Genomic DNA, 20,122 nt, shown 5'->3' with positions numbered 1-20,122 from the left:
ACAAGACTTAAGACAGAAGCTGACAAAGGGACGGGAAGGCAGAGAGACAGATCAGGAAGGGAGAAACAGAGGGAACAGGAGGAACAAAAGGAGCGGGAGTGACGGGAGGGAACAACGGGAAACCAGGAGCGGAGCAGGGCAGAACAGACGGGCGAGAAACAAAAGCAGACGGGGCAAAGACAGGAGGGACAAAGGCAGGGGCACAGGGCGAGAAGGAGGGGGAGCAAAGGGTCGCCCGAAGGAGCCACTGCGGGCGACGGGAGGCAGCCGGAGGGGCCGTAGGCGGCCGGAGCCGGAGGGGACCCCGGAAGGGCCGAGGAGACAGGGCGAGGGACCGAAGCAGGGACGAAGGAGGGAGTCGCAGGGGGAACCAGGGAAGGGGACGAGGGAGCCGGAAGGGACCTGGGCGAGGGCAAGGAGAGGGGGGGAGCCGCCGTAGGCGGCGACTTCCTCCTACGTGCAGGAGGCGGGGGACCAGCAGGCAACCGAGGAGCCGCCTCAGGGGCACCCGCAGGCGACCGCCGAGGACCCGGCGGAGGGAGCGAGGCAGGGCGACAAGGGCGAGGAGGGGGATCCGCAGGCGACTGCCGACCCGGGGGGCCAGGACCTGCAGGAGCCGACCGAGCCCTAGCGCAGGCGAGGGAGGGCGAGCTGGGGGGCAGGGCGGGTGGGACCCCAGTCCGACGTCTGTGTCCCCTCCCCTTGCAGGACACAGACATAACGACCCTCAATCGGGGTCGAGGTCGCTGGGGCGAGGGCAGAGTTATTGGGGGCAAAGTCACAAAGGCAGGCTGCTGCAGAGGGGGCACCGTCCTGGGAGCTGCAGGGTGCTGCAGAGGGAGCACCGGCCCGGGAGCTGCAGGCTGCTGCAGAGGGGGCGCCGGCCCGGGAGCTGCAGGCTGCTGCAGAGGGGGCGCCAGCCCGGGAGCTGCAGGCAGGAGCGGCTGCGCTGGGGCCAGCGGAGGCGGCTGCACGGGCTCTGGGGTCACGTGCGTTGTCGGCTGCATGTGCGTGCAAGCCGCAGGCAGAGGAAGCTGCGCAGATTTGGCGGACAGCGGCAATGGCTGCTCCGGCTGCGCAGGTTGCAGAGGCGTTAGCTGCGCTGCTAGCGCAGGCAGCAGTAATGGTGACTGCTCGGGAGCGGGGTCCGCCGGCAGAGGCGGTGGCTCCGGCGCGGGGTCCGCCGGCAGAGGCAGTGGGAGCGCCTCTAGGGAGACTGCCGCTGAAGCCGGGACTGGCAAGTCCCGGGAAGGGGAGACGGGCGTGGTCCTCTTCTGGACCCGGGGCAATCGAGGGATCGAGTCCCTTACAGCCCTAAAACCTCCCCAATTTCTCAGTCGTGCGGGCCGGTAGTGGTACCGGTCAAGGGGCAGTAGCTGCTCCGGGGGGATAGGCTCCAGCACAGGGAACGCAAAGGGCTCATCCTCCTCGTCATCGCTGGGAGCCCAGAGCCTCGCTAGGGAGCAGGCTCCCATACGGAGCGGTTCTGGGTTGAAGCCCAGGACGAGCTCCTCTCTCTCGCCCTCCACGAGAGGCCAGGGGTTGGCGAGGGAGCAGGTGCCCAGACTGATCGGCTCCTCAGGAAGCTGCCTTCTCCTCTGCTTCCTCTTTTTCTTTGAATGGTCTGTCATTCTGTCACGATTGGGAAGGTGCAGACGGGCGATCATGCGGGCAAGGAGCAGGCAAGGCAAACGGAGTACGGGGTATACGGGGAATTAATGAAGGCACAGGCAGGACGGGACATAGGCATCGACAACATCAATGACAGACCAGGAAAACTGGGGAGACCAGGACTTAAATACACAAGACTGATTGAAAGCAAACAGACACAGCTGGGTACGATCCGGGAAACACACGTGGGTAAGCAGGGGGCGTGGCACACAGGAGGAGCGGACGAGCCGGGCATGACAATACTGACTTGTTCACACAATTTTGGTGGAGACTTTCCCAAATTCTATGCTTCAAATAATGTGTCCCATCTGAACCAACTAAATTAAACTTGCTTTCATCACTGAAATTAATTTTGGACCAGTTCTCCTCAGTTCACGCAACATGGTCCTCATCAAAGGGCTATTCTAGCCTTCTCATTCTTCTTGCTTATAAGTCGCTTGGAAGTTTTATGTTTATTGAGTCAGATTGGGGGTCAAATATGCTTGGACATGGTACTGATCGGGTAGTGTGACTACACCCTGAATCCTAGTGGTCTGTGACAGCTGCATACTGAAATATCCTTTTATCTAAAATAGGATAAGTGTAATACCACATGTGACTATGCATTTGCTAGAAGCTGTCAATTTTGGTGTTTTTTAATTGTTTTTCATGTAACCCATCTCAGAATAGCTTCCAATGAGCCTTCGTTCATGACATCACAGCTGAAGATCTTGGATCAGCGACACAAGCAAAAGCTCAATCTTAAAGCACTGGATGCAGTTCTGTTTGGACCTCCAACACGTAAGTGGGCAAGCAGTCAGTACACCAGTGAATCTGTGCTACTTCCATCCATCCATCCATTTTCCAAACCGCTTATCCTACTGGGTCGTGGGGGGTCTGGAGCCTATCCCAGAAGCAATGGGCACGAGGCAGGGAACAACCCAGGATGGGGGGCCAGCCCATCGCAGTCTGTGCTACTTATTAAAGCTTAACTTAACTAAACTAAACTAAAATATTTAAAAAATAATATCCCTGAGACAGTATGGGGGGGGGGTACACTTCTTATCCTAGAACACAACCAAGACCACCCAACCCGACACAAACATGCATGCATGCATCGATCCATCCATCCACTGTAACTGCTTGTCCTATTCAGGGTTACAGGAGGTCTGGAGCCTATCGCAGAGGCTATGGGTGCAAGGCAGGGAACAACCCAGGACAGGGTGCCAACCCCGGGACACACACACCATTCATTCACACATGCACAGCTAACAATGAAATTGGTTAATTATTACAATGGGATTCCCGTATTCACAGTTTCACTTATTTGCGGTTTACCATGGTTCGGAAAAAAAAAAAATAGGAATTCTAAAACTGGTTCATAAATTTCAAATTGCATGCCAAGTAAGTAGAGGCTGTAAGCTGGTAAGTACCCACAGTAGGGTAAAATATTTTTAAAGAATTTTTTTTTCTCATTACAGGGTATGTTCAGGTACATGATCCAATATTTTTCATTGTAAAATGTGTAATGGTAGTCTATGTTTTTTCATTGTTCCTTCGTCCTTTGACACTCCAAGGCTAGGGATCTGTGCTGGCAATTGGAAGGTTGCTGGTTCGAATCCTGTGAATACCAGGAGTGATTCTACGCCATCGAGCCCTTGGGCAAGCTCCCGAACCTGCAATTGCTTCATCCTGGGTATAATGTTAACCTACATCCAGCCCTGCAAGCAGGTCCTCCAACTTACAGGGAAAATTTGAGTGTTGGTGGCAGGACTGGCACTCCAGCCACCGGGAAAAATTTCACACTGTTCCACCCCATTCAAACTATTGTACTGCTGAGGTATCACCTGCTGCATGGCTGCACTCGGGTTCTCGTCCCAGAGGTGGTTCATTGTGTGATGGGTGTGGCAACATGCTGTATCAGCACGTGCTTCTTACTGCTCTCCTCTGTTTGTCATTTGAGGGGTGTAAAATGCATGATTATCATTTCTCCATCATCCCTTGATACATGATATTTTTTCACTGCTATATCATCTTTTGAGAATTAGGTTAAAATGTCAGATTCTCTTTCATTCGAAAGATTACAGTACTGTATAATAGTGTACAATGTACTTTAATTATTACTATATTTATCGTTGCTATTGTAATACTATGTATAATTTATCAATTAAACTTTACCTTATGTATGTACGCAACAATTAGGTCTGCGAGCAAAAGTGGGTTGGCCATGCCCTAAAATGACTTGCCCCATGTGCTTCAAATAGGGTGACCACCTAATCCAGAGGTCGGCAACATTTTTAAAGCACAAGATTTACAATGCCACAATGGATAGAGAAGAGACTATGAGATACATTTTTTTATGTTATATAACATGCATTTAACACAAAAACAAAACTTCAAGTTGTTGAAAAAGTAAATAAAAACAATTCAGGGTCGGGAAGGGGGGCTCTTAGTTTTAAATCACTTGGACGTGTAACAGCGCAAAGGTGACTAATATCACAATATTGTTCAGTTCTGTAGCTATAGTCTTTACCTTCACCCCTTCTTTCTTGAGTAAAATTTGTTTGGCTCTGCAGTCGTTTGGCCTTCACTCTCCACTTCATTAATTGTAACTGTGCTGACCGAGCAGAGCAAAATGTACTCACCACTCCGAACTCAGCTGGCAATAATATGTAAATTGCAGAAAATATTACATTTTACGAGGACCTGGGAAGGTGTGGTGATGATTTATTAGAAAATGTATATGAAAGAGTTTGGAATACCAATAAACTTTGAAGCATACATCCAATCTCGGATACTGAAGAAAACTGTGGAAAAGATACAATTTGACCCGATACGTAATCTTATCAAAGAGAATAAGTTTGAGGAAGATGTACATTATGCAGTTAAGACATCACAGAAGCACGTGATGGACCGCCTCATTCACATATAGCTAAAGAAATATCTAAATGAAAAATAAGAATAATAACCCATGAATAATAATTATTTATATTTATGAAAGTATTATCATAATGTGTTAAGACATGAAAATGTGAATGCGTCTATCTGAGAAGAGCCTCATGCTCAAAGAGCCGCAGGTTGCCGACCCCTGACCTAATCAATGTCAGGGGGGACACTATGAACTGAGATGGGGTATGTAAACTACCATTTCAATTAAAAAGACCTGGATTTCGCTTTAACACAGAGTTTTTGCTGTGCGCTGATTGGTCAGTCTTCCATAATCATGCATGTCACTACTGTTAACGTGAAACAGCTGGATGAGTTTTTCAATCAATGAAACAAAACAGTATAATCATAAGAAAAATTTAAACAATTAGCCAAGCACAGGGACCTTTCAATTTTAAAGCAGTTTGTAAAACCTGAAGTAGCTCACAGTGTCCCCCAGACAAGGATTAGATGAACATCCTAGTTTCAGTCCATGTGCTTTGGATTGTTAAAATAGGGCCCTATGACTTTTTAACTCTATTTTGATTATACATACAGGGGGTCCACGTGTTACGACAGTTCTGTTCCTGCAACTGTGATGTAACCCGAATTTTGTTCTAAGTTGAAACATAGCCTTTGTCTGATCTTGTTAAAATTTCTAATTTCACTTCACAAACGGAACTCTTGCGCTTTTAACAGTCCAAAATTGTGTAGGTGAGCATACTGGGAGATGCCAACTCCCACAGTCATACGCTGCGTTACTGCGTATTCTTCCCCCATGCGCAACAAAATTAGTTCGCCCACGTAGTCTGTAAGTACGATGCTAAAAGCGTAAGTTGAAAGACTCACGTCTCAATTTGTTAATGGTTATGGGAGTGAGCATCGTAAACTCGAAACGTCGTATGTTGAGACGTCAACCTGAGGATCCCCTATAACATAAATAACTAACTTTTTTTGGGGGACAGCATGGTGGCGCAGTGGTCAGCACCTTTACCTCACACCTATGGGGCCAGGGTGTAAGTCTCTGCCATGGCTCTGTATGTGGAGTTTTCATGTTCTACCTGTGTCATCATGGGGTTTCCTCCAGGTACTCCAGTCCCCTCCCCCCCCCCAAGTCCAAGAACATGCTGAGGTTAATTGGAATTACCAAATTTCCCATAGGTGTGCATATGTGACTGAATGTCATACGAGGAACGGTTACTTGAGCTAAATCTGTTCAGTCTCAAGCAAAGGAGACTGAGAGGGGACATGATCCAGGTATATAAGATTCTAACAGGTTTGGATGCTGTTCAACCAAACAGTTACTTCAGCATTAGTTTAAATACACGAACTCGTGGCCATAGGTGGAAATTAGCGGGAGAACATTTCAAGCTGGATTTAAGGAAGCACTTCTTTACGCAGCGTGTAGTCAGAGTATGGAATAGCCTTCCTGATAATGTAGTGCAAGCTGAATCCTTGGGTTCCTTTAAATCAGAGCTAGATAAGATTTTAACGACACCGAGCTATTAGTTTAGTTCTCCCCAAGCGAGCTTGATGGGCCGAATGGCCTCCTCTCGTTTGTATAGTTCTTATGTTCTTATGAATGGTCTTTCAGTGTTTCAGAGCTTGATGGGCCGAATGGCCTCCTCTCGTTTGTATAGTTCTTATGTTCTTATGTTTCAACCCTGCAATGGGTTGGCACCCCATCCTGTGTAGTTCCCTGACTTGCACCCTTAGGCTCAGACCTGGAACCCTGAATAGGATAAGCAGTTACAGAAAATGGATATAATTATCTTCTTTGAAGCCTAAGAACCTGTGCTGGACAATATATCAAGTCCCACGATATGAACTATTCTTTTAAGTGCATCATTTGGAATGGCAATTATCATGATATATTTATTTAGTTAAATTCCACAGAAATTTTGCAAGCACATCGGCCACTCATTTTAAATACACTCCTCATTTTGACAAGCCTCCCCCTTTTAACCTGACCATACACGCAATGGAAGAAGATGAAGAAGAAGCAAGTAATGGGATTTTTTAGTCCCAAAAAAACATTGTGACAATGTTGTTTGATAATGGTTCGGCTTTAGAGAGAGTGATATGGAACAAAGCTTTGCATAAGGAAAGTAGAAACAAAGACCAGAAACATAACAAACCTATTCAATCATTTGAAAATAAAACACATACAGTACAAGGAGTTCATTACACACCTCGAAGTTTATTCTCAAGATGCAAGGAAACACACCATTGGTGCATAACAAGGCACTCTGACAGCAACATTGTCTCGTTGCATGCCGTATGAAATGACAAGTTCTAAATGTAAGTAAATAATAACTGCCATACTGTACTACAGCTTGTATTTATTTAGCAGAATTTCTGAAGTCATGATTATCCCTGCCATGGCTTACGTTTGAATAATATACCTTTAAAAGGGACACTTTTCTTTTCGTTACTTTATAGCAAATCTGCTTAAGAAGGAAAACACTTACTCCTACAAACACTGACAGTTTTTTTATTATTTTCCTTGTTTCTACGTTTATGATAATCTTTTTAAAAGTTATTACTGTGAAATTTGATCTGAGTAATTAAGCACAAGGACCAAAGATAAAACTTCTTTTTTAGTGAATTGGATGGGTAAAATATTGTTGCTTATCGAACATCAACACAAATATTGTGATTTAAATTTTGAGCTATATCACCCAGCCCTACTGAGAATCTTTTTTTTTCATGTTAGAAGTCAGTACTGTGTACTGTATATCAATTCTGACATACTCAGTTGCAAGTCAATATGTTTGTGGAAACAAGCTGCTTAGTTAATTTCTCTGATGAAATGATTTTCTACAGATATATCACATATACCTTGTTCCTTTTGTGATTTTGCTCCAGGTCCCCAACATAACTGGCTGAAAGACCTCATTCTGATGGTCTCCATTGTCATTGGGGTTGGTGGCTGTTGGTTTGCATATGTGCAAAATAAGTCCTCCAAGGTGCACATCTCACGGATGATGAAGGATCTAGAGAGCTTGCAGCATGCTGAGCAAAGCCTGTTGGAGTTGCAATGCCGGTGAGTGAACCCTTGAGCTCAGAGGGCCCCATATACTTATAATATACTCACTCATTATCTTACTGTGTATCATTTAATTGTTTTGAGTAAAAAAGTTGTGTTGTTCCAGATATAACTAAAGTTGATACTTTTGATTTTAAGAAATAAGGTAGGCCACTCCCACCTCTCTAGATCCACAACAATAAAATTTGCTTGACTAATTGACACGATCAAATATCCTCACAATAAATTTATCCAAATGAAAGTACCACAGTACAACAAAAATATTTTTTTAAAAAGCCTACCTTACATGTTACATGGTGATTTATCTCGAAATTTGAACTGGACCCATACACCCATACAATGTAACTGCAAGTTTGAAAAAGCTGGGGAAAATAGTTATGCTGACAAGATCAATATAAAAAAGATTTTGGCATCAGTTTGATGTGTCAGTCTTGGTTGATATTGGCAGCTGATATTTAAACTTTGTCAATAGTTAAAGTTAAAAGCACCAGAGCTAAAAACACAGTAAATGAAATAAAGGAGATGATTGCATTGGATGATCAGTCATTTTCTGTAGTTGGGGACGAGGGATTTAATCTGTTCATGCCGTTTTGCACAGGCAATTAAAAATCAATGTAACATCATCCCACTATCCCCCAATGTGTGCCAGCAACTCTCATTTTATTTCCTGTTATTTATTTCATACCACATGTGTTCATGGCACTGAATTGTGATCTATGTTTTCTTGTTCTACAACATAAGAAATCAAACACTGAATGACATTAGACTGGCTACTGCACATACTTGAGAATAGCAAAATATAATGATTCAACAAAATCCTCATTCACTTTCATCTGCAGTTGGATGTTCTGGAGTAAACACCAAGAACTAAAAGCTGCCAAGCAATAAACATAGCGGGTTCTCAGTAGTTGTAAGACTAATTGTTTAGAGAAAGGAAATTACCGCATTACATTTAACAGAAACAGGCAGATACACAGCAATTATGGTTTACCTTCATTATGTTGAAATTTGACAATGTAAGATTTATTGTTTGTTTGACGAACTTTGGTTAGTAATTGGCTAATTTATTGGATTATTTATTTAATAATAAGGCAGTTTCAGGTGAGAGGAGGAAAAATGTTTCTTCAAGTAAAGGGGGGTGGGGGGGTAATGGTTTGTGGGACCTTAATACGAAGCGAGTCTCTGTACATTTAGCCTGGAAAAAGCCCAGGAAGAGAAGCGAACTGTTGCCGTGGAGAAGCAGAACCTGGAGCAGAAAATGAGGGATGAAATAAATGGGGCCAAAAGAGAAGCACACCGGCTAAGAGAGCTGCGAGAGGGGGCCGAGAACGAGCTCAGTCGCCTCAAGTATGCCGAGGAGGAGCTTGTGCAGGTGTCACACCACATCGCTGTCACTGTTGCACATTACAATGCTGCCACTGTGTCACACTTGACCACTGTCACTATTTGACACAAACTGCTGCTGTCACTGTGTCACACCACTGTCACTGGAACATACCAAACCGCTGTCATTGTTACACACCACACCGCTGTCACTGTATGATTCCACACCACTGCCACTGTGTCACACCATACCATCATCACTGCATCACACCACATCACTGTTACTGTTGCTCACCACAATGTTGCCAATATGACACACCACACCACACCCCTGCCACTATGTCACACTACCCCCTTGCCACTGTATAATACCACACCGCTGCCATTGTGTCACACTACACTACTGCCACTTTGTCACACCACACCAATCCCAATGCATCGCCACATCACTGTCACTATTGCACATCCCACCACTGTGTGCCATTGTGTCACACTACTCTGCTGTCACACCATATCACTGTCAATGTTGCACATCACACTGCTGCCACTATTTCACACTACACTACTGTCACTGCTTCACAACACATGGTGCCCACTGTTTCACACCACTGCCACTAATTCACATCACACTGCTTCCACTGGTACACACTACACTGCTGTCATTGTGTCACACTACACTGCTGTCACTGTTTAACTCCACACCGCTGTCACTGTGCCACAGTACACCACTGTTACTGTGTCACACCACCCCATTGCCGCTGTTTCATACCACACCGCTGTCCGTGTTGCATATCACGTAGCTGCCACTGTGTCAAACCACACCACTGCCACTCACACCACACCACTGCCACTGTGTCAAACCACATTGTTGCCACTGTATCGCACAACACTGCTACCACTGTGTCACACCACACTGCTGCCACTGTGTCACACCCCACCACCGTCATTGTTATATATCACACAGCTGCCACTGTGTCACCCCACTCCACTGCCACTGTGTCACACTACACTGCTGTCACTGTTTCACATCTTACCTTTTCCACTGCATCACAACATACTGTTGCCACTGTGTCACACCACACTGCTGCCACTGTGTCACACCACATGGTTTCAGCAGTGTCACACCACACTGCTGCCACTGTGTCACACCACATGGTTTCAGCAGTGTCACACCACATGGTTTCAGCAGTGTCACACCACACTGCGGCCACAGTGTCACACCACATGGTTTCAGCAGTGTCACACCACACAGCTGCCACACCACATAGTGTCAGCAGTGTCACACCACACTGCTGCCACTGTGTCACATCACATTATTGCCACTATGTCATACCACACCACTGCCACTCACCCCACACCATTGCCACTGTTTCACACCACACTGCTGCCATTGTATCACACCACGTAGTGCCCACTGTTTAACACCACAACACTGCCACTGTTATCCCTTTCACACCAAGCCGGAGCCGGTGCTGGTGGCATTGTTCGGTCGGAGTTGAGCTGGAGCTCACATCAGCCTCATCAAGAACTGTCTTTATCTTACAAATAGAAAATAATCAAGAAATATGTAAATCTTTCACGAGGATGTCCTGTCCTGTCCATGTGCATTCACTTCACCTGTGTTAAAACAAGCACATGAAAGACACGATAGCTAATTTTCATTTAAATCACTAACATTTCCAGCAAATTGTGTTATTTGCAAAGTCTGTTATTTTGTTTGCTGTAACAAAGCAGACAGCTGTACATTTTGTATCACTGGCTGGTACACCAAAATCAGATTCTAAAGGTACTTTATTAGTTAGCTAAGTTGATATTGCAATAATATGTAGCTAGTCCAGCCCTAGTCACACCACATGTTCAACATACAACACAATGGAGCATTCAACAATTTTGTTTGACGGATCCTTGGAAGGCATCTGACATACACCAAATGTAATTAAAGTTCATAGTAAACATAATAAAGTTCATAGTAACATTACAAGTAAATACAACAATAATGTCTTACCCAATTCCTCCAAAGCGGCTGCGGCATTCAATGCTCCAGTCACCTGGTTAGCAAGTCTGTTTCCCAACACGAAGTCCATGATATTTGTTTTTAGGGCTGCCAGCACCCCTTTAATATAGCTCTCTTTTCGATTTTCTGTATTTTTTTTCATTTTTCATTCATTTTTCAGTTATTCTGTTAACTCCTGCCTTCTCCAGTTCACTCCACAGTGCTTTATTAATTTTTGCTTTCCACTCTGATAACTGCAATCCTGCCTTCTGACATCATCCCCACCCAACTCTGGCCTAGCAACCTTTTCGGGCCAGAAAAATGAGCTCCAGCCTGGATATACTAGATATATTGGTGTGAATGCAATGACCAGACCAGAATTTAGGCTCTGCACGGGCACCAGTCCTGGTGTGAAAGAGCTACAGTATGTGTCACACCACACCACTCTCACTGTCACACTACACCACTGCCAATATGTCACACCACATTACTGCTACTGTGTCACGCCACATCCTTGCCACTGTTTCACACCACATGGGGCCCAGTGTGTATGACGGAATCCTTTTTTTCCTGAACTGTTTTATTCACAAAAAACACTTCACCATGCACATGTAATCAGCTGTAGACCTGGTCAATACCACAGCGCATTTGCAACAATGTCTTAGTAATCTATTTATCTTTCTTTTGCAAATTACTGTAGATATTACATCCATCCATCCATCCATCCATTTTCTAAACCTCTTATCCTACTGGGTCGCGGGGGATCCGGAGCCTATCCCAGAAGCAATGGGAATGAGTCAGGGAACAACCCAGGATGGGGGGCCAGCCCATCGCAGGGCACACTCACACACCAGTCACTCACACAAGCAGTCCTATGGGCAATTTAGCAAGTCCAATTAGCCTCAGCATGTTTTTTGACTGTGGCGGGAAACCAGAGTACCTGGAGGAAACCTCACGACAACATGGGAAGAACATGCAAACTCCCCACACATATGACCCAAGCGGAGACTCGAACCCTGGTCCCAGAGGTGTGAGGCAACAGTGCTAACCACTGCACGACCATGCCAACCCTAGATATTACATATTGTATTTATTTACTTAATGCAGAACATATTATTCTATTTGGTACAATGTATTGTCTATTTGGCCTTTTTGTGTAGTTGTTTATTCTACAGTTTTAATCACAATTTCCACATGGGTAATAAAAGTTTTCTGATTCCGATTAACGTTAAAGCTGTAGTAAATGTAACTAGCTAACCATTATTTATAAACGATCTTTATAACAATCTTTATCTTTATAAACAATCTTTATAGCTATCATAATGCTGCACACACAGTACATTTGGAAATCACTCCGACGCCCCTCACGTTTCTCACATTGTGCTATGTTGTAGTCTTCTACTCAATTCATTCCCTCATCAATGTACACTCAATACCTCTTAGTGACAAAATAAAAAGAGGAAATGAGGATATTTTGTAAATTTATTAAGAATCTGCAGAGAGAATCTTCAGAGAAACATGACATAAAATACTCAAAGCCATGTGTTCAAAATTTGTCACTTCATATGCATACCTTGAGGCTGTAATTGATGGCAAAGGATCTTCAACTAAATACTGCATAAATGTCAGTGTGATGTTTAATTTTTTTTAATAAACATGTAAAAATTTCATTATGGAATAAGTGAGTGTAGACTGAAATTATATATATATGGAAATATATTTAAATGCATTTTGGACTGAGCCTCCTTGCAGAACCTATGGTTTCATCTTCAGTTATGATACATTCCTACCCTGGACAGGTGCGCATGGCCCTGAAGCGGGCGGAGAAAGAGCTGCAGGCAGAGTGGTCAGTTCCTGAAGCCCTCCAGATGTGGCTGCAGCTTACACATGAAGTGGAGGTGCAGTACTACAACATCAAGAAACAGAGTGCAGAGCTGCAGTTGACGGTGGCCAAGGATGAGGTGAGGACAGCAAGCCATTATATCACTTCCTGCTCTAATGTTTTTCAACAAAAGGTTTATACTGAAATTCAGCTGAGGTTCAACTACAGTTGCTGTCATGGACAAAGTAAAGCAAAAGAGCTTCTATTTCTGCATGTGAGTCAGGCAGCCCCAGATAAAATGCACTGTGAAAGTTCACAGTACAACTGTGAAATTTACAGTTAAATCTTAATTATTCATAGTTCTGATATTAGTTTGAATGCAGATTTCACAGTAGAAGCATGAAAAGTGTGCCAGGTCACTGTAAAAATTCAGGGTCGAATTGTAAAATAATTCATTATCAAACTGTGAAAGTACATAAGTACAACTGACAAACAAGTTTACAGTTTTACTAAGAAATTTCACAGTGCATTTTTCCTGGGGCTGTTTTGTATATTTATTTATTTTTTTATTAGAAAATGAGAAAATGTTTTAGCCTGTCATACCTGATTTCTAGGAGATACACAGAGTAAAGCAAAGCGGTCACTGAGGTGGAGGATTAAGGAGGGTAATTTTGAGGTTAAATTAGACAAAATTAATTTTACCCCATTGTGGTAAAATCCATTCACCCCCCTCCCAAAAAACAATAATTTTAGTCGACGTAGCCGTTAATGACGTCTGACGTCAATGCTAAAAATTCGTCAACCTCAGTATTTTAAATCAACGCATCGTTTTTAAAAAAATTTTAATGAAATTACTATTTTTGATTTCTAAAACACTCTAGGTAATAAAATTTAAAAAAATTAAAATAAAAATTAAAACTATATTTACCAAAAAGCATGTCAGACTTTAGACTGCACAAAATACTTCCATCCACTAACATTTTTCTGCCGTTGTCGTTCAGATGATGTCGTTGTTGCTGTGCTGTCTCTCTCTTCACCACGACTTCAGTACTTATCACTTCCATGATTTTCCAAAACAGTCGCATGTGGCATACTCTGCTAATTGTATTTAATAAACATAACGATACTTATGCAAATTACTAACTTATGGGCATCACAGTATGCCTCTCATTAATATTTTAGGTGTACTAAGAATTGTGGTTGTAAGGTTCATATAGTGCCGAAAAGCCAGTGTTTGTTATCTAAACCCCTGCAATGGTACTGTTTGTTGTTGACAAAATAGAATTAACTTAAATGAAACAGTCAATTTGATTTTCTGGAGGAAAATTATTCATTTAGATTAACCAACCAATCAATAAAATAGTTGATAGATGAATCGATAAAAAAAAAGCTGTTGTTAGTCTCAGCCCTACAATCATTTCTTTTTAAATGACATTAGTCTCTTAAGTACGTATCTCATATAACACTAATAGGAGCATCTGTTTCAGTGTTGCTGTCCATGTTGTTGTACTGTTGCTCCATTCTACACTAGAGGTCCTAGGAGAAAGCTTGTTCTAACACCCATGACCAAAGTTAGTTTACCAGAACTTGGTGAAATATTGAGCTGCGTAAATGGGTAAAAAAACTAAAGCTGCTTTGAATAAGCAGTTAAGGAAGATAAGATGTACGTAAGCAAAAAAAATTGTTACAAGAATGTCAGCATTCTTATGTACATGTCCATAAGCAACCTGGTGGTCAAAATCAGTTAATCCCCTGGCTTATCTGACAATATTTCTTTAGTTTGGTCTGTGGAAAATGGGTTTATCTTCTAAACATATAGCTTAATTCAGTCCCTTCTATGTTTGCAAACTTAGTATACTCCATCTAAATGTTTCAGGCAGAAAAACTCAAGAAGAAGAGAGGCTCAGTGTTTGGGACCCTTCATGTTGCCCACAACTCCTCCCTGGATGATGTGGACCACAAGATCCTGGAGGCAAAGTAAGATAACCATGCATCTCTACCTACTGTGCAAAACATCTGGCTCATGGTGTCTCATAGCAGGACATAGATTATTTTGAAAAGTAGGACCAATTCTGAGTATGGTAGAATTGAGAATACAACTAGAGCAGATTTCTTTGCAAGCTTGACCTTTGACATTTGTTGTTGGCTTTTCTGTGCGTGCCCTATGTGCACATGCTCATTTATATTTACAGAAAGGCTCTGTCAGAAGTCACGGCATGCCTGAGGGAGCGGCTCCACCGATGGCAACAGATCGAGAAGTTGTGTGGTTTCCCTGTCGTGCACAACTCTGGCCTGTCCAACCTAACAGCGGCCCTTTACTCCGATCACAGTTGGGTGGTGATGCCCAGGGTCTCTGTGCCCCCCTACCCCATTGCTGGCGGTGTGGATGACCTTGATGAAGACACACCACCAATCATTCCACAGTTTAACAGTATGTATATTAAGCAAAAAACCTTTAATTCATCCATGCAGCTTTCAACTGCTTATCCTGGTCAGGGTTACAGAGGGCGGGACCGGATGCCATTCTCTCAAAGGGCACAAACACTGTGGGCATTAACTGAAGTGCATGTATTTTGACTGCAGGAGAAACTTGTACCTGGTGTATAATGTGCATACAGTTTCCTCATGTGCATACAGTATCCCCGCGTATACTCACTTTCAGTTTACCACTGTCCAAAAACAAGTTTTAAAATGTGTAACAGTATGTTTTTTCATTGTTCCTTCATCCTTTCAGGGATATAAAATGCATGATTTTCATTGCTCAGTCATCTCTTGATACATGACATTTTTTCTTTGCTTTATCATCTTTTGAGAATTAGGCTTAAATGTCAGAATCCCTTTCATTCGAGAGTACAATACTGTATGATAACGTACAATGTAGTTTGTTATTAATATCTTACTGTGTGTAATTTATCAATTAAACTTTACCATATGTAAGTATAGGCAAATAATGGTATATATGGGGTCCGCAGCTATTCACAGTTAGTCTTAGAATGTATCACCAGTGGTTTATAAAGTTTATAGGGTTTATAAAGCCTTCATAGCTGTTTAACAGAGCTGATTTTTACAATTATATCATCACTGATTGTGCCCCTCACCCTGACAGACCCTCTGATGAGGCCTCCACTGACTCGCAACAGCAGTCTGTGTCGCTCTCGCCGGAGCTTTCTGGGATCCCCCCCGCCTGGTCTTCCCTCCCCTGACCCCGACCTTCTTTCTATGGCCAGCATCCCCCTCTCCCACCACCCCGAGGAAGTGGAGGAACAGATCTTCTTCACAACAGATAAGAAGGGGTAAGGTTGGCATGTGTTCACTCTATTTCATTTTTCATTTTTATGGAGCATAGGGATATGTGTCTGCTCAGTGAAGCTAGTATTTTTTCTAGTATCCTTCCATAGGTATGCAGGTTTGCATCCCACCCTTCTCACATTTATTGAGAGCTGAGTTACCAGTTAACAAAATACCTTAAGCCACGCACTTGATCTTTATGCTTTAAGCATGGCCCAGTGTCTCTTTTTTCCTTCTCTCCAGGGATACCCCAGATACACACTCAGACTGTAACTCCATCAGCTCCACCACAGGTTGGAGGCCATTCCACCCTTCCTCTTCCGGTGGCCAGGACACTCCCACACGTAGGATTTCCCGGGAGGAGCACCTGTCCCTGGAGCTGGACTTGTCCACCATGCCTGAGCGTCCCCTGAAAGGCTCTCCCGACCTTACTCGGATCACGGAGCCCCCAGGTGCACCCTTATGCCCTCTTGGCAAAGTGGTTTATAATGGCATCCTGGAGAAGTCTTACAGCCTTGGCCAGCTTCCCAGTGCTCCACCAGCCCCGGGTGAACGTTTCCCGTCTGCCGCATCACTGGACACGGAGCCGAAGGTGCCCAGGGAGGACAAACTGCAGAGACAGCCCTCCCAGGACTCCTCTGAAAATGGTGACAAGCTGAAGAGATCCTCCTCAAAGATCAAAAGTTTATTCAAGAAGAAAAAGTAAAGAGTAGCATTTAGCCTTACATGGACATATCAACAAAAGCCAAAACATGCAATTTACTATTTTTTTTTTCTTTCTTTTGGAATGGAATGTAGCTCAGTCTGGACCATCCAGATTAGATGCCTTCTTCATTGACTTTTTGTTCTCTCACAGTTAACAGCTGTCAATGGTCAAGAGTCATGCTAGCTGTCAGCTACACAACTGTGAAGACGGTGACCTGCTGTATTCTGTCATCTGTTTTCTGAAAACAGAAGCCACTTTTCTAATGTAGGGATTAAAATGGAGTCTTTGAGCATTAGATGAGTTCCTGTTAAAGGAGGCTTACAAGCTTGTGTACTTGATTAACTCCCTATAAAATTTATTTTATAAAGGTTTGTTGCACTACTGCTTTAATGGCGAGGAAAGGATGGCTGCTTACGAAGTTCTCAATTAGCAATGAAACAAAAATATGTATTTATGCATATATGCTCACGCATACACGTGTGCATACGTGTGCATATGTGTGCATGGACATATAGAGAAAAAGAATATAAAACATTCTTTGGGAGTGTTTTAATTTAGCTTTTCTTGATAGGTTGTACAAAGACAGATTCAGATTTACCCAGCTCTTCAAACCTATCAAACCCTCATAGTGTGCTTTCTACAGTAAAAACCCCAGATGTTGCTTGGGTTTGACATCACTGTGATCCAGTTACTCAAGATAATTTAATTTCTGCCCGGCCTTTTATTAGGTATTTACTGCGGTGAGGCCACCACGACATCAGAACACTTTGACAATAAGTCAAACAGCAAATGGCCATAATTCTGTTTCCACAAGTGCAGTGTAGCAGACGCTGGCCCACAAGCAGACAATTTGTTTACGAGATCTTAGGGTTTTGAACATTTGGTGTGTGAATCTTTGCATACTGTAGAATAAATGAAAAAAAAGTGGAGGCACTATGCTCCCTGCTGTGATTATTTTTTTTCATGCCGTTTAATACTCTTGAAGGGTGACTATTTGCTAGTCATACATTGTCTTGGCCAGCGTGTTCTTTAGTTAATGGGTGTAATAGGAAGTGGTTGTATTTAAAGTATTAAGAATAAGATGTTTAGCAACCGGAGTAGTTTACATGAAAGTAATGCAACGGACCTTGTGCATTTTGATTTTGGAATGGGTAGATAGTGTCTTGGAGCATCCATCTGGGTCTCTGTAGCTCTGGCTGCTGTAACTATTTTTATACTAATTAAAAAGGTACTATTTTAAGTCTGTATTATTTAAATGCAAATTTGTTTACATTCTTGCATACAAGTAACATGTTGCTAAAATCTATTTATTTGATCACTACAAAATATTTTTATTTCCCTTTTGTTAGATCACTTTATAAAGAATCTAAGCAATTATCTATGTCAGCAATAACATCTAATTAGTCACCAAGCCATTACGTTTTGCAAAATCCTGCTCATGTTTGATAGAAACTGATGGTGTGCTGCTTTACATTTAAGACATTAGTAAGCTCCACAACTCAACAGGGCTGCCCTGGCCTTGCCTTAATGCTACATTTCAGTTCATTCCTCAGAAGCTCTATGGGGTTGAAATCAGAGCTCACTGCAATGATGTGCTCTTCAGACCAAACTACTTCATAATTTTGCAGCCACAACCATTTTCATATAAACTGAGCAGTATCCTGTGGCATTTTGTATTTCATCATTGACACTACGAGTATCTGTATTGATTCATTTATAAAAAAATAACAGTGATGACATGACAAAGCTCCTTTGCACAAATACCTTGTCAATATCTGTTTGTACTAAACTGGTCAAAAAACTTAAACCAAGTTTTCATTCTTCAATATGTATTCAGCAACTTGAATCACTGTATTTCAATACTTCCCTTTAATATGAATTAATTTAAATAAAAACAACAACAATGTGTACTTGAAAAATAATGTTATTCATATACGATTTATAATTGAAACTGACTTACTCTCAATGCAATTACTCCTAATTCAAATATTCAATAATGGAAACAGAATAAAGAAAATCATTTCAAAAATGATTTAACTTGCCAGGTAATATACATTTTCTAGTTCTAATAGTATATTTTAACATGGACGTATTCAAAATACAACTACTTACTAGGTATAATATATAATGGTTTTGTATATGTCCGGTACATCTCATTTGTTGATCCTGTTTTTTTGTCAACCTGGCTCAGCTATCAGATTTGTTTTACCAAATTCACTGAACTGCAAAGCAGTTTCTCTTTTTTTTCCATTGCATATAAGTCATTACCCTTAGGGATAACTGGGATTTAGGTGCTCTGTTTTGGGTAACTAACTGATCGCATACATTCAAGCCTTTTATCTTTTAGTTTTTCTCCTATAAACAATGTGAAGGAGACTTGAAATTTCAGTGGAAATGGTATCTTGAATAGTTGAATACTTGATATGTCAATATTTAATTTAATTTCCTAGGCTTTTACAAATATTGAATAACTAGAAAGAAATTTTCAATTTGTTGACACTGCAGTTCTCTTCATTTGCCTTGCAACAATTATTTATTAAACTTGAGAAGTCAAACTCATAATTCAGATTTCTGTTTGGCATATTTTTCTGTGCATACTACTACTTCTGTCCAGTTAGATAAAGGAAATTTATCCAGTAACAGAAATATAGAAACATGTTTATGAAGTACATTGTGCAGTGTGTATGTGATTTTTAAGCTAGGATCCCGGATTCAGGCACTTCTGCACAGGCAATAATATGAAAATCATGTTGGAGGAGTCCCAGTGTCCGTACTCCATGTAGAGAGACAGCAAGAGAGGAAGGGGATTCTTCTGATCAGTAGTTGCTAGCATGATGCAATTACACTCAGTTTAAACCTGTTCTTTTGGTCATTTTTATTGTAGGAGCTACATGCTGTGGGTCAGAGGTCATCACAAGACGGGCTCTGTTAGGTGTCCATTTGTGGAGGTCAGCTGGCAAGAAGTGGGTAATGGAGCTGGCCCATTAAAGGGAATAAATTTGGCCAATTTCTAATCCAACTGTGTCCTGTAAATTTGATTTTTACATCAGGGATGACCTGGTGATGTGCCCTTTGACATAATGTGACATTTTTAGTCACTTGTCATATGTGTCATGAAAAAAATGAGAAAGTAAAAAAACATTATTAAACTGTATTGCTATTTATGTGTTTATTCGCCTCTTTCTTTGTTCCTCATCTTATTCAGTTCAGATTTCTCTTAGTTCACTAAGTTCATTGACTGTTTTAGTTCATTTCTGTCATTCCCTTGATCCTATTTAGAGTTTTGCCCTAGGATTGGTGGCTACAGGAAACCAACGAATTGACTATTGGTCTGAGAGGAACCATAACTACCAATAAGCTATTTGG

General features: G+C 42.4%; 1 protein-coding gene across 6 annotated transcripts in view; it reads left to right on the top strand.

Moving 5' to 3' along the window:
• The window catches only part of stim2b (stromal interaction molecule 2b), a 69,334-nt gene extending 49,414 nt beyond the window's left edge, over positions 1-19,920 (top strand). For 4 of the 6 annotated variants that reach the window (XM_048971892.1, XM_048971891.1, XM_048971893.1 and 1 more), the window contains 8 exons: positions 2,336-2,451; positions 7,444-7,621; positions 8,819-8,996; positions 12,740-12,901; positions 14,639-14,739; positions 14,955-15,193; positions 15,869-16,055; positions 16,294-19,920. In XM_048971892.1, coding sequence (XP_048827849.1) covers positions 2,336-2,451; positions 7,444-7,621; positions 8,819-8,996; positions 12,740-12,901; positions 14,639-14,739; positions 14,955-15,193; positions 15,869-16,055; positions 16,294-16,756 — 1,624 coding nt within the window. In that variant the 3' untranslated portion in view covers positions 16,757-19,920. Of the gene's footprint in view, positions 1-2,335; positions 2,452-7,443; positions 7,622-8,818; positions 8,997-12,739; positions 12,902-14,638; positions 14,740-14,954; positions 15,194-15,868; positions 16,056-16,293 lie in introns of those variants that run through there. The other 2 variants (XM_048971894.1, XM_048971896.1) reach the window with 2 other exon arrangements.
• The last annotated feature ends 202 nt before the right edge of the window (positions 19,921-20,122 follow it).

This window comes from Brienomyrus brachyistius, chromosome 12 (assembly GCF_023856365.1).
Source record: "Brienomyrus brachyistius isolate T26 chromosome 12, BBRACH_0.4, whole genome shotgun sequence".
Taxonomy (NCBI): Eukaryota; Metazoa; Chordata; class Actinopteri; order Osteoglossiformes; family Mormyridae; genus Brienomyrus; species Brienomyrus brachyistius.
Note: the sequence above shows the minus strand (reverse complement) of the source record. Positions and strands in the feature narration are given on the sequence as shown.